At 41.9% G+C, this 15,236-nt stretch overlaps 2 protein-coding genes across 3 annotated transcripts in view; both read right to left on the bottom strand.

The window, feature by feature from the left end:
• Nucleotides 1-521: 521 nt before the first annotated feature.
• Nucleotides 522-6,220, bottom strand: si:ch211-286b5.5 (uncharacterized protein LOC100003596 homolog). Of its 2 annotated transcripts, none has more exons than XM_034598228.1 (3): nt 6,023-6,220; nt 4,225-4,351; nt 522-1,941 (listed from the first exon to the last, which is right to left on the bottom strand). In XM_034598228.1, exons 1-2 carry the CDS (start codon nt 6,110-6,112, stop codon nt 4,226-4,228), a joined length of 216 nt encoding a protein of 71 aa, XP_034454119.1. In that variant the 5' UTR covers nt 6,113-6,220; the 3' UTR covers nt 522-1,941; nt 4,225. The 2 variants fall into 2 exon arrangements, with proteins under 2 accessions (XP_034454119.1, XP_034454111.1); XM_034598220.1 differs by having other exon boundaries at nt 522-1,916.
• A 1,788-nt stretch (nt 6,221-8,008) lies between these two features.
• LOC117768485 (deleted in malignant brain tumors 1 protein-like) overlaps nt 8,009-15,236 on the bottom strand; it is a 119,500-nt gene continuing 112,272 nt past the window's right edge. Inside the window, exons 18-29 of the mRNA XM_034596866.1 lie at nt 14,439-14,975; nt 13,695-14,009; nt 12,280-12,720; nt 11,773-12,087; nt 10,274-10,810; nt 9,767-10,081; nt 9,423-9,631; nt 9,051-9,199; nt 8,579-8,821; nt 8,318-8,477; nt 8,141-8,216; nt 8,009-8,040 (exon numbers count right to left, since the gene is read on the bottom strand). Of these exons, the coding sequence (XP_034452757.1) occupies nt 8,021-8,040; nt 8,141-8,216; nt 8,318-8,477; nt 8,579-8,821; nt 9,051-9,199; nt 9,423-9,631; nt 9,767-10,081; nt 10,274-10,810; nt 11,773-12,087; nt 12,280-12,720; nt 13,695-14,009; nt 14,439-14,975 (3,317 nt within the window). The 3' untranslated portion in view covers nt 8,009-8,020. The remainder of the gene's footprint in view (nt 8,041-8,140; nt 8,217-8,317; nt 8,478-8,578; nt 8,822-9,050; nt 9,200-9,422; nt 9,632-9,766; nt 10,082-10,273; nt 10,811-11,772; nt 12,088-12,279; nt 12,721-13,694; nt 14,010-14,438; nt 14,976-15,236) is intronic.

Genomic DNA, 15,236 nt, shown 5'->3' with positions numbered 1-15,236 from the left:
GTCCAATTATGATGTCAAACAGTACTGCCAAACATGTCGATGTCACAAAATATTGAAACTCAGCAGTACATAATCATTTAAGATTTATAAATATCTACATAATGTGACTAAGGTTGGAATACACGAAGGATGGAAGTAACACAAATTAACTGGTAAAATTGGAGGTGATGAAACTTGAAAAATGGATTGAGACATTTGATTTGATAAACTTATTATTGTATTTTAAAGTGTATTGCTCTGATAATTAACTGTTCCGCCATTCATTATGCAGGCCTGCGTGAATCCAGAGACAGAAGTTAGTCAATTCATCCTTTCAGAAACCTTGTAGATAATTGTTCTATTACTAATGGACAGTTTGGGTAGAAGAAACATTTCATGTTGTAAACGATAAATGTGGATTGGGTGTTGTGAATGATGAATGAAAAACACAGCCCAGTTCATTATCAGAGCAATCAACTTTAAATTATTGAAATCACTTGGTAATAAACTAAATTTTTCTGTTCACAAACATTTTCACCTCCTTTTTTACCAGTTACTTTTTGTAACTAATCCACACATCTTAATAAGATCATTGCTTATTCTCAGTATGACATTATTCAGGTTATTATAATGAGAAAACTGTTTACATGGCAGTGTCTTATTCAGCCTTGCTGTCCCTGTAAACGTCTGTAAAGCGGTGATGGTTACGTACATCATCATTTAACCAAATAAAATAACTGCAGTTAACTGTCTTACTGAACATGGACATTTTCAGAGATGTTGATATTTAGACATCCTTCGTGTGAGATGGTTTGTTATCTTCCATAAACTGAAGTGGAAGCTCTCTCTTTTCCATATGCACAAAGGATTGATATTTACAAATCACATACAACAATTTTTCAGTGTCCAAAAAAAGGAATATTTAATTCCTACAAGGTCGCCCACAGTAGCAAAGTTAAGAAAGATAAAAGCTGACAGTAGTGAAAGGTTTTGGTTGATTGGAATAAGATTTCAGCGGCAAAATCAATTAATACAACGAGTCGCTGCAGCATGATTCGTTAAACACAAATACAAACAAAGTGATAAACATTAAATTTGCAACCAGGTTTCACTATCCAAATAGTGTAAGGCCTTGATGTGTTTTTTCTTTTTTAAATTAAAGACATGGAACAGGTAAGCAACCTTAACAGGCTGTTAAATATGTACAGAAAAAGGATGGGATGAACAATCACGTCCTGCACTGAAAGAATTAAAAGTCTGTACCGTATTGTCGTACCTCAGAATAGCACTAACACCTTAACTATTATATATTATTATAATTTATGAGTAGTTTAAGACACCAATCATTTTAGCTCACAGGTGATCAGCATGTCTGTTGGCCACGTGCACAGTTAATGTTTTGATGAAATACAGTGGACAGTGAGGTCCAAAAGTCTGAGACAACTTTCCCCACTCAAGTGAATGGGACATTGGACCCCACCGTGCACATAACAATACATGCTCTTATTTTCTTTAACAGCACCTGGTTGAATTCATTACTATTAATAATTCTATGAGTGTAACACAGAAAACACAAGAGGAAGTCGTACCATCAACAGCCAGTCACATGGACGGCACTTCGCTGACTGACTGGAGACAGACAATGTTAAGACAGTAAAGAGAGGCCAGGCATGTTAAGCACGAGGTAAAACGAGACCAGCTTAATAATTAGTCAGGCTAGTGTCAATAACAACATGTCGAGTTTGGCCCTGCTTTAAATGTAACAGATGGGAGTTATGATACCATTAGTTTTGGCAAACAAGTGCACCCTCAACACCCCCCCCCCCCACACACACCACCCACCCCATCCATCATTCCCACGTTGCATCATCCCGAGAGGAGCTGGTGGATCTACAGAGACGTCGCGTAGAAGTGAAGAAAGCCTTCCACGCTTCTTTCTGTTGGAGACAGAAACAAAAACTACTGAGACACAGTTCAATAAAGCGAATTCAAAACAACGTTGATTGATAGCATTTAGCTGCTTCAGTTAAGCGGAGCGATTGTTGATATTACAAACACGCCAAAGTCAAAATGCCAGTTCTTATTGGTACATGTAGTTTGGTGACTTCACATAGTCACCTGAGTGGCTCCACCCATAGAGGTCTAATCCCCATGAATGGTGTGTAGTACAGTGTGTAGCAGGAGTACTTCCATATGATACTCTTTCAATGTTTTTAAAAATAAGGTTTCCAAGTACCTTGTATGTCATAGTTGTTAAGTACAACTATGAATACATTTGTATTACAACAGTTCAACAAGTGAGACTAATATACAGTAATACCATGTGTCTATTACGTTTTACTATTATAACTATGTAAAAATATATATATTTGACCCCCCCTTATAGACTTTAAACATTAACACACACACTATCAACCACTTGCATACTTTACACGTCTTCTGAACCATCTGTAATGTATTGAACACATTTAACTTTTTTATATTTATTTTTATGTATGTATTGTACTTTGTGATCCTGTCTTCATAATTTTTCTACTTTATATGTTTGTTATGCACCAAACACCAAAGCAAATTGCCTATATGTTGAAAATCTTATTCTAACAACGAGGAAGACTGGTTACTTAAAGGAAATATTTAAATTGACCTTTTTTCCTGAATTACAAGCAAAGGTTCCAGAGAAACATGGTTCTTTACGTATTAGTATCTTTTATTGCATGTTGTTTGTGGTTTTGAAAATAAAGATTGACCAAAATTATTTTGCCCTGTAAATTAATCCTGTTAATCTCAATTACATGATTAGTGCAAGATTTATGTCAATTTAGCAACAGAAATATTTTAAAAACAACCATCAATGTATTCCTGTCAGTTTGAGCCAAGATAAACTTTGAGTTGTCACCAGCATGTGTTTTATAAGAATAACAAGTGATGCTTTGTTCTGAGCTCTATTTGAAATGTTTATCTAAGGTATGGAGCCACTTGAGCAAACCACTGAACAAGATTATTATAAGATGTGATAAGACTCATAAGTATATGATAAGAGCAGCAAAGCACCAAAGAGGCTGCAGGCATGATTTTGAATTTGTCAAATATCAAAATATTTCCCTTTTAATTTCTGTTAATGGACTAATTATTTAATTAATTGTTTTTAACTAAACTACAAAGAATACAAATCATAAAATAATACAACTAATAGTCTTTATAAGCAACAGAATAATAGCTGAAAAAATGAGTAAATTATTTGAGTTACAGAAAAGGAATCTAGAATCATTTTTCTAATCAAATAATTCTAAAAATCTTTTAAGTAAAAGTGACGAACATTTGCAAATGTTTGCTTCAGTTAATGGTTGGAAAAATCGATCTATTTGAAGATAAGGATTAATATGTTATAAGTTAAGAAGTAATAAGTTATTTTCTGAGACATTCTAGACTAGTTTGATTCCAAATCGAATATTAAAATAGTTGGAAATAAAGTTTCTTGCGTTTGACTAATCCACTTATGGACGAATCATTCCAGATAGGTCAACTGAAATATTAGAGCCTTGGGGATCTGAAGCACCGGTCAGATTGATTTCAGTCTAAACTAGGGCTGTAACGATTCTTGATCCAAAACCGAAACCGCGATCAGGACGTCCTTGGTTTCGGTTTGCGAAACACAAAGATAAAAATATTGTTTATAGGAACGCTGTTGTGATGGAAGCGACAAAGACGCTTCTCTTTCTGTTTACTTTCCTGAGTTGTTGCTTTATGAAGATCTGCAGTGAAACCCGGAACTGATTATTTTTGTTGAATCTATTTTTCATTGTTTGATCTGGATTGAACTGAACTGTGTCGGGCTTGTGGGGGAGACTGAAACAGACTTTGTATATATACGGATTGAACTCTGGATGTTCAGATTGTGGGAGATACAGTACACACACCCTCACCTCTTTCCTATTCTTTGGTTATTTTGTTTACGTGGTTTCATTTGAAGTTAAGTCCAACATGTTCTTTAGTGTTAATGAAACCAAGACATTTCCCCCCAAGCTTTTTCTTACACCCCCCCCCCCCCCCAAACAAAATAAATAAAAAGTAGGTATGAACCGAACTGTGGCTCAAAAACCGAGGTCCGAACCATGGATTCTGCGTAATTTTACAGCCCTAGTCTTATCTGAATGTAGGGAGGTAATTAACGTCCTCCCTACTGTAATTAATTGTGCAGCTTATCTCCTCAGTTAGTGCCTGAGTGGGGGAGCAAGGCAGGCTTACCTCAGAACAGGGAGCAGGATTTAGGGGGTCTGAAGGGATTATCACTGGAGGGGACCCCGACCAGGAGAGGGTCCTTGGAGGCATTTTGCAGACAGAAGTTTCTCAGCTCAGCAGCAGCCTGGGACACCTGCAGAGCCAGACATATGATGATAGTGTGATTGTGAGTGTGTGTGTGTGTGTGTGTGTGTGTGTGTGTGTGTGTGTGTGTGTGTGTGTGTGTGTGTGTATACTCGTTTTGTTGTCTCTTTAGGGACCTTTAAGAGATGTTCCAATACCAGCAGCGGAAATGCCTCAGGCATCGGGGAGTATGCAGTTCTATCTACCGATCCGATACCACGTCTCAGTATCGGCCGATACACATAGTCCAGGTATCGGAATCGGGAAGAGACAAATAGTATCCGAACATCTCTAGACCTTTTCCAACATAAACAGTGACCTTGTCAGGACCAGTAGACCTCATGGGGACCAAAACTCAGGCCTGATGAGGCAAAACGGGATTTTTGAGGTCAAGGTCAGGGGTAAGATGTGAATTGTGGTTAGGTTAAGGTTCAAAATGAATTGGTTAGGGTTAGGGATAAGGTTTTGGTGAGGCTGTCCACAATTAATGGAAGTCAATGCAAAGGCCTACTAAGGATGGCTGTCCAAACCTGTGCATGTGATCGTTTTTGTCACCTCTTAGGACCAAAATTCTGTACCAATGAGGCAAAACTTAATTTCTGAGGTTAGCCTAAATGTCCACTGTGATCCTCCTCCGGAGCCGCGGCTCAAGGCAGAAGGATCACATTGACATTTAGGCTAAAAACATGGTGTAAGTGACACCGTTTGAGTCCAATCTGAATATCAGGGCTTATGGACCATTGGTTGACAGTTGTTTTTTCATGTTTGAAGATGTGGTCGGCAGTTACTTTGATTGCATTGGATTTGGCTGCAACGCTGTTCACCCCTAAAACTCCAAAATTGTTTTGTGGAGTCAAACACTTCACCCACCCCTCCAGTGGCATAGTGGTGAGCAGATAATGAGGGAATTTACATTTTTGGGTGAACTATCCCTTTAAGGTTAGTCCTAAGATGTGACTTGTGGTTAGGTAAAGATTAGGATAAGGCATGAATTGTTCATGGTTAAGGTTAGCTATCAGGTTTTGGGTCGGCTTTCTACAAACAATGTAAGTCAATGGAAAGTCTTAAAAAAAGATTTTTGTGAGCTCTTCAGGACTTTTCCCAGTAGAAACACTGACCGGCACCAGTAAACCTCATAGGGACCGAAAACCCGGTCAAGATAAGGCAAAACTTAATTTCAGAGGTCTGTGGAAAGTCCTAGCAAAGATAGCTGCGCAAACAAGTGTGTGTGTCACATGAACACATGTTCAGTATGGTAATGGCCCCGCTGACCTGCTGTCAAACCACAGAACCGCTGCTTCTCGCTCACACTCTAACAGGCACTTTGTTTTTTTTGCATTCAATTTGCACGCAGCGGTGGCGCAGGACAGGTTTACGTCCACTGCGTAACTTTTTCTTTCCTTTGACATTACTGACATTAACAAGTTTAACTCTTACACCACTGTCACACTTCCCCCCCCACAAACAGACGATGACAGCCGATGAAACGCGGAAGAAAGTCGCTCGCTGGTAGCTGGAGGTTTAATCAACCACAAACCAAAGTGTGTGTGTGTAACTTTGTTGAAGCCTAAAACACCAGAGAGTCCATGTGAGTCATTTCAGCCACAGTTGGTCTCTGTCTCGTTCAGCAGCGGGTGAACTCGCTCTTCTTCCGTGTTTGTGTGTGAGCTGGGGCTCGTACCTTGATCCTCCGGATACTGGCCTCTAACCGGAGCTGCTTCACGGCCCTCTGAGCGATTATTAGGTTGTTGCTGGCATTGTTATTGGACATGGCGGCGGCGGCGGCCTTCGCTGCAGAAAAGTTACGAGCTGTTTTCTGTGAACCGAGCGGAAATGAAACCGGACTGCTCCAAAGCCTGGACCCGAGTGAGAAACAGTGGTCATCCTGCGCCCCGCCCCCTCCGTGCCAGCAAGCCACGCTATTGGGCTCTAAGCCTGTCAATCAAAAAGTGGATCTAAAAGCCACGCCCCTGCACACATTGGCCATCATCATGAGTTTCATAGAGCAGGAAGCTAAACTGTGACCTTCAACCAGAGCAGTCAGCAACTTTTTTATTTTAGCCCACACCAGCTCAGGAGCATGTTAAAGGTTTAGTGTTTACAATTTAGTGACATCTAGTGGTGAAGTTTCATGTTGCAGCTGAATACCCCTCATCTCACCCTCCCCTTCCATCATGAGAGAGAACCTGTGGCTGCCTTCAGTTGTCATAAAAACTCAAAATGTGTTTGACCAGTTTGGACGTCTGTAAAAACATTACTAGGATTTTTCTATAATCAATTTCTGCCAATGGATCCCTTTCACCTAAATTTTATTCACTAAACCTTTAAATAAAAAGTGTTAAATGTGAGGGGGAATTCAGGATGAACTCTTCCATAAATCAGTGTGTTGTTAAACTGCTTTCAGATCTACTGATCTCAAGAGATCCTCCAGATATTCAAATGTCTGAGTGAAAGTTTCTCAGCCCCCCAAGTTAAAAGTCTGTAGAATGTCCCAATGAGCGAATGTGAGAAAACAGATCCTCCGCAGGATTCACAACGAGCGAGTGGGTGTGTTGATGAAGTTTCTAACATGCAACAGATGCATAAATTAAAACAAAAAAAGAAATCAAATATATCACGATGAAAAAGCAGTGGCATACACGTAGAAGTGGCAACAAAGATGTCAAGAGGGCCAATACCTGTGTCGATGTGCTGTAAACAAAAACACTTGATCACCGCAATGAAATGAATACATTAGGTCCTGCCTCCGCCTGCTGCACCACCTCTCACCTGAACGCTCCAGATTTCTGTGATGTTATGAATGCATCTGAGTGGAGAATCTTCTTCTGCATTGTGCATGTGTATAAGGCAAACTCAGGAAAAAGTCGGTACGAAATTCTCCTGACATCCTCTGGAGGTCATATCTGAGGCACTCATACCATCAGAATAGAACAAAGGAAGGCAGGGGTGAGTGAAACCTCAATATTTGGTTGGGAGATGACCACATCAGGATCACTAATATCAATCATGTAATCTGGATTTTCTTTTGTTATGAGCAGAAAAGGTTGTATCACATTTATTCACACATCCCAGGATCAGGCCTTCATCTCTGCAGTACATCTACCAGCAGAGAGTCTTCAGAAGAGCCAACAACACAACCAAAGACCTCACTCAGCATCACCTCCTCACACCAGTCTGAAATGCAGGACTCCAAGACTCCAAGACACATTTTACCCTCAGGCCATAAAACTGATTAACACCTCCAAACACTGCCACTGTCTTCCCCTCCCCACATAAAAAAAGGACAACTTGCTTTACTGACATTGTGTCTTTGCACAACAGACTACATGCACACTTGCTTTTGCACATTCCCTTTAACCACTGTTATTGCCTGCCTCAGTATGTATGGATGTATATTTATAATGTGCTTGATGAGTGGATATGAATGTGCATTTATTTAAACTATTTCTGAAAATAAACACAAAGAAGAAGAAAAGTACTCTGTCATTGATTTTTATTTTCTTCAATCATTTCACAGCTCATTACACAGCTAGTACAAATCAGGAATACCAATGTGTGTTACGATTCAATTATGCAATGTAACATATGTTTTTTTATTATCGATTTATGAATAAAGAAATTCAAACAAAATAATATCACACTATGAAATGAGTTTGTATTATTACTATATGTTACCAGCTCAATCAGGTGACTTGTACCCTGAAGATAAAGAGAAAGAGTAAAAACATGGTGATTCATTCTGTATTGATCATTGTGTTGACACATCCAATCCTGAGAGCACATAGTTAATCATACTCACAAGTGATTGGTCCAATGGTGAGGGGGTTCATAGGAGCAGAGCTGGAAACAGAGCGAGATGTCCTCCTTCTGCAAGACTATGAAAGGAGGGGGAATAACAGATCCAATCAAAACCAGTGTAAAGCTGCAGTGACTATTGACTGAAAATGATAATGATAATGTGAAACGTGTGACGTACTGGGGCACAGCGGGAGCTCCTCTGGTCACACAGGCTGAGGCTGCAGTGGAGGTAAATGTCACTGTATTCACCGTGGATCAGGAAAAACAGGGCGGAGAAACGAGCCTGTCGGGATGAGCCGCTCTCAATCACTGCCACTTGTTGTCGGTCAGTGGGGCACCTGGCAGTGAGGATGGGCCATTATACATCACCTTATACACAGTCTTTTCCCCACATTTCCAATATAAACCACAAAGCATAATGATGAAGAGGGACACTTACTTGTTCTGGATGAAAAAGTATCGTGTGGTATCATTGGGGTTTGATGAGTTAGAGGCGTAGCAGTTCTCCAGGACAACTACAAAGCTTGGGTCTCTGACTAATACAGAGACGCCCACATGCAGAGGTGAGCCCACAGGGAGAGTGATCAAGCCAGATGGATAAGGCTGAGTGAAGGTGGAGGTGCGGAACAGAGACATGGAGGCTCTAGCTCTGCTACCTAAGCCTGAGAGGCCACCTGCAGTCCTGTCAAAAATATAAGCCTTGTTATTATGATGACCTAAAATCCTACACAGGTGACATTGATGTGTCCTGGAGGTATAAAGCCACTGTGGCAAACAGCAATGCATGCTTACGCTGACATGATTGGTTAAAAGTAGCATAGACTACTAGATCAATTTTCACCAGGATCGTCTTGACCATTTTACAACTGTAAAAAGTGAGTGATTGTCGTATTCAATAAAAAGGTACTTACAGCAGGACTGGTCTGATAGCCACATTCATGCTGGCGTCTGTGTCGAGGGGATACGCACAGGAGAAGGGAAGACTCACAGGACGTGAGAAGGACACATTTCCTCGGTAGAGAAATAAACTGTTGGAGTAGATGGCGTGTGTACGGTTGGTCTGAAAGACAGAGAGTGGTTCAATTATTAGTCACTTGAAGCTCTATTACAGTTTGAGTGGTTTTGTCATACAGGCAGAAGATCTGGGTTTAAGATATTGTCTCTGCCAGTTCCTGCTAATCTGAGCTCCCTGCAGAGGAGTACATTTGGGAACCAATAGCTTCCTCTTAATTATCGTAATAATAAATGAATGGACATAACTTGAAAATTAACAAAGTATTTACCCTCAGTGTGTTTCCACAGGCACCTGCCTGAGCGTCCACCTCGTACCAAACTACATCATTATTCATTCTGACCCAGGAGCAGTTGCGAACTGCCAGGTTTCCGGAGAGTGGGTTCAAACCCATGGATGTTATGGCAGCCATATTTAGCCCTATTTGGATTTTATCACGTCCACAGATGAGCTGAGGAGGCTGGAGTGGAGGGTGTTGGACTAAAGAAAAAGTTTTAAAAAGTCAGTAAATAAAAGTGTGCACAAAAGAAGATGAGATGGTAAATACCAGATGAGAACTAGACGAGAACTTCAATTAACACTGTGTGTAATGAGCAATATGAGAAGTAAACCTACATTCACAGACTACACTTGCATCTTCATTATGTCTACAGTTGTGGACCCCGAACCCTGGATGTCTGCAGTCTGTTATCGATGGTTCCCTTCCTGAACAAATGACGTCGTCCAACCAGATGGGTCCACTGCCCTGTCCAAAAGCAGCATTTTGCAGTGCTGAACGAGCCCTGCCACAGCCCAGCTGTCTGCACACCACATTGGCATCGTTCAGGTCCCAGGAATCGTCACACACTGTCCCCCACTGTCCAGCATGGTAGATCTCCACTCTGCCAGAGCAGCGGTTGTCAGAGTTGACCAGCCTCACTGGTGAAGCAGCTACGAGACACACATGCAACAAAATACTGTTGATTAGAGACACAGATGAAAGACACACTTCAATAGGATTTCTATAAAAACTCCATTGATATCAGCGTGAAGCACATATTCCATATTTCTGTTCTCTAATGTTATCCTATGTTGTCTGACAGGGAGATTTCATTGGCTTTAAATCTACAAATAAGCATTTACCTTCACAGACGACACCAGCATCCTCACTGTGACGACAGTTGTGAGATCCAATCCCTCGGTGCCGGCACTCGGTCAGCTTTGATTCGCTGCCGGAGCAAGCGACATCGTCCAACCAGATGGGCCCTCTGCCCTGTCCAAAACGTGCTCGTTGTGGTGCTGACAGGACCCTGCCACAACCCAGCTGTCTGCACACCACCTGAGCATCAACCAGGTCCCAGTTGTCATCACACACCGTCCCCCACTGTCCACGGAGGAAGATCTCTACTCTGCCAGAGCAGGAGCTGTTTCCTCCATTGGCCAGGCGGACCTGTCCCTCGACTCCTGTGCTGTTGTCCACTGCTGTTGTTCCAGAGGTGCCAGATGTGAGCGAAGCAGAGGTGAAGGTCTGAGATCCTGGATCAGGTGTGGTTGGTGAATCTGTGGTGTGGTGCACTGCTGCTGTTCCAGAGGTGCCAGATGTGAGCGAAGCAGAGGTGAAGGTCTGAGATCCTGGATCAGGTGTGGTTGGTGAAACTGTGGAGTTTGGTCCTGGTTGAACTGAAAGAAAAATCTATGTGAACCCACAAGACAACAACAGCCTGCACCTCCATCAATATTAATGAGGAAAACATCTTTTTTATTATCTCTGACCAGGAGGTTATGTTTATATGTTTGTTTGTAAGCAAGATTACTCAAAAACTACCAAACAGATTTCCACAAAACTTGGTGGAATATTGTGATATGGGACAGAGAAGAAACACTTGTATTTTGGTGCAGATTCAGATCACGGGTCACATCCAGTTTTTATTTTTTACTTTCTTTAACTTTGTGAAATAGGGCGTTTTTCAACATTTTGACCATTTACCCAGGAAACAATTCATTGACCTTGATGAAATCCAATCTGGCACATTAAGGGAACTGATATCTATGAATGTGTGAAATTTGATGCAGCTCCAATTAATTTAAGGGGACTGTCAGTCCTTGGTGGTGGTACGTGTGCCACTGAGTGATGTTCTACTTTGTTGGTGTATTCGTCAGCAGGATTATGCAAAAAACTACTGAACTGATTTCCACCAAACTTGGTGGGGAGCTGGGGCATGGGCCTGGAAGAACCATGTACATTTTGGTGTGGATGCAGATTAAGGGTTGGATTCAGAATCTTTTTCCACTTTCTGTAACTATGTTTTGTACGACAGATAAATAATTTAGGTTATCAGACCACTTCCTTTTTTTCTTTTATATTTCTACCATTAGAATTAGACAAATATGTGTGGGATTGACTGTAAGCGGAGGTACAGTTTGTGCTCTACTGAGTGTCACTCCAGTTAAAGATATAATTGATGATGTTATCCTGAGGCACAAAACTCTACTTTACTTTCTTGACATAAACATTTACTGCACATTTGACGTATTGTGCCACAAAATAACAATATATGTTGAAATGTATCAATGAGGCAATTTTCCAGTCAAATGTGAGCAATAACAACTGGACCCAACTTTAAATATATATAAACACTTACTGTCACAGATGATGCTGGCATCTTCATTATGTCCACAGTTGTGGACCCCGAACCCTGGATGTCTGCAGTCTGTTATCGATGGTTCCCTTCCTGAACAAATGACGTCGTCCAACCAGATGGGTCCACTGCCCTGTCCAAAAGCAGCATGTTGCAGTGCTGAACGAGCCCTGCCACAGCCCAGCTGTCTGCACACCACATTGGCATCGTTCAGGTCCCAGGAATCGTCACACACTGTCCCCCACTGTCCAGCATGGTAGATCTCCACTCTGCCAGAGCAGCGGTTGTCAGAGTTGACCAGCCGCACTGGTGAAGCAGCTACGAGACACACATGCAACAAAATACTGTTGATTAGAGACACAGATGAAAGAGAGACTTCAATAGGATTTCTATAAAAACTCCAGTGATATCAGCGTGAAGCACATATTCCATATTTCTGTTCTATAATGTTATCCTATGTTGTCTGACAGGGAGACTTCATTGGCTTTAAATCTACAAATAAGCATTTACCTTCACAGACGACACCAGCATCCTCACTGTGACCACAGTTGTGAGATCCAATCCCTTGGTGCCGGCACTCGGTCAGCTTTGATTCGTTGCCGGAGCAAGCAACATCGTCCAACCAGATGGGCCCTCTGCCCTGTCCAAAACGTGCACGTTGTGGTGCTGACAGGACCCTGCCACAACCCAGCTGTCTGCACACCACCTGAGCATCAACCAGGTCCCAGTGGTCATCACACACCGTCCCCCACTGTCCACGGAGGAAGATCTCTACTCTGCCAGAGCAGGAGCTGTTTCCTCCATTGGCCAGGCGGACCTGTACCTCGACTCCTGTGCTGTTGTCCACTGCTGTTGTTCCAGGGGTGCCAGATGTGAGCGAAGCAGAGGTGAAGGTCTGAGATCCTGGATCAGGTGTGGTTGGTGAAACTGTGGAGTTTGGTCCTGGTTGAACTGAAAGAAAAATCTATGTGAACCCACAAGACAACAACAGCCTGCACCTCCATCAATATTAATGAGGAAAACATCTTTTTTATTATCTCAGACCAGGAGGTTATGTTTTCACACCTGTTTATATGTTTGTTTGTAAGCAAGATTACTCAAAAACTACCAAACAGATTTCCACAAAACTTGGTGGAATATTGTGATATGGGACAGAGAAGAAACACTTGTATTTTGGTGCAGATTCAGATCACGGGACACATCCAGTTTTTATTTTTTACTTTCTTTAACTTTGTGAAATAGGGCGTTTTTCAACATTTTGACCATTTACCCAGGAAACAATTCATTGACCTTGATGAAATCCAATCTGGCACATTAAGGGAACTGATATCTATGAATGTGTGAAATTTGATGCAGCTCCAATTAATTTAAGGGGACTGTCGGTCCTTGGTGGTGGTATGTGGGCCACTGAGTGATGTTCTACTTTGTTGGTGTATTCGTCAGCAGGATTATGCAAAAAACTACTGAACTGATTTCCACCAAACTTGGTGGAGAGCTGGGGCATGGGCCTGGAAGAACCATTTGAATTTTGGTGTGGATGCAGATTAAGAGTTGGATTGGGGATCTTTTTCCACTTTCTGTAACTATGTTTTGTACGACAGATAAATAATTTAGGTTATCAGACCACTTCCTTTTTTTCTTTTATATTTCCACCATTAGAATTAGACAAATATGTGTGGGATTGACTGTAAGCGGAGGTACAGTTTGTGCTCTACTGAGTGTCACTCTAGTTAAAGATATAATTGATGATGTTATCCTGAGGCACAAAACTCTACTTTACTTTCTTGACATAAACATTTACTGCACATTTGACGTATTGTGCCACAAAATAACAATATATGTTGAATTGTATCAATGAGGCAATTTTCCAGTCAAATGTGAGCAATAACAACCGGACCCAACTTTAAATATATATAAACACTTACTGTCACAGATGATGCTGGCATCTTCATTATGTCCACAGTTGTGGACCCCGAACCCTGGATGTCTGCAGTGTGTTATCGATGGTTCCCTTCCTGAACAAATGACGTCGTCCAACCAGATGGGTCCACTGCCCTGTCCAAAAGCAGCATTTTGCAGTGCTGAACGAGCCCTGCCACAGCCCAGCTGTCTGCACACCACATTGGCATCGTTCAGGTCCCAGGAATCGTCACACACTGTCCCCCACTGTCCAGCATGGTAGATCTCCACTCTGCCAGAGCAGCGGTTGTCAGAGTTGACCAGCCTCACTGGTGAAGCAGCTACGAGACACACATGCAACAAAATACTGTTGATTAGAGACACAGATGAAAGAGAGACTTCAATAAGACAAGGATTTCTATAAAAACTCCAGTGATTACATTACATTACATTTCATTCAGCTGACGCTTTTATCCAAAGCGACTTACAATAAGTTCATTCAACCATGAGGGTACAAACCCAGAACAACAAGAATCAAGAAAGTACAATTTCTTCAAGAAAGCCAAACTACAAAGTGCGATTTAAGTTTTACTAAATTGTTAGTTTAAACTTTTATTCAAGGTATAGTCAGAAGAGGTGTCTTTTTAGTTTGCGGCGGAAGATGTGATATCAGCGTGAAGCACATATTCCATATTTCTGTTCTATAGTGTTATTCTATGTTGTCTGTTAGGGAGACTTCATTGGCTTTAAATCTACAAATAAGCATTTACCTTCACAGACGACACCAGCATCCTCACTGTGACCACAGTTGTGAGATCCAATCCCTCTGTGCCGGCACTCGGCCAGCTTTGATTCGCTGCCGGAGCAAGCAACATCGTCCAACCAGATGGGTCCACTGCCCTGTCCAAAACGTGCACTTTGTGGTGCTGACAGGAGCCTGCCACAACCCAGCTGTCTGCACACCACCTGAGCATCAACCAGGTCCCAGTGGTCATCACACACCGTCCCCCACTGTCCACGGAGGAAGATCACTACTCTGCCAGAGCAGGAGCTGTTTCCTCCATTGGCCAGGCGGACCTGTCCCTCGACTCCTGTGCTGTTGTCCACTGCTGTTGTTCCAGAGGTGCCAGATGTGAGCGAAGCAGAGGTGAAGGTCTGAGATCCTGGATCAGGTGTGGTTGGTGAATCTGTGGTGTGGTGCACTGCTGCTGTTCCAGAGGTGCCAGATGTGAGCGAAGCAGAGGTGAAGGTCTGAGATCCTGGATCAGGTGTGGTTGGTGAAACTGTGGAGTTTGGTCCTGGTTGAACTGAAAGAAAAATCTATGTGAACCCACAAGATAACAACAGCCTGCACCTCCATCAATATTAATGAGGAAAACATCTTTTTTATTATCTCTGACCAGGAGGTTATGTTTATATGTTTGTTTGTAAGCAAGATTACTCAAAAACTACCAAACAGATTTCCACAAAACTTAGTGGAATATTGTGATATGGGACAGAGAAGAAACACTTGTATTTTGGTGCAGATTCAGATCACGGGTCACATCCAGTTTTTATTTTTTACTTTC

This window comes from Hippoglossus hippoglossus, chromosome 1 (assembly GCF_009819705.1).
Source record: "Hippoglossus hippoglossus isolate fHipHip1 chromosome 1, fHipHip1.pri, whole genome shotgun sequence".
Lineage (NCBI taxonomy): Eukaryota > Metazoa > Chordata > Actinopteri > Pleuronectiformes > Pleuronectidae > Hippoglossus > Hippoglossus hippoglossus.
Note: the sequence above shows the minus strand (reverse complement) of the source record. Positions and strands in the feature narration are given on the sequence as shown.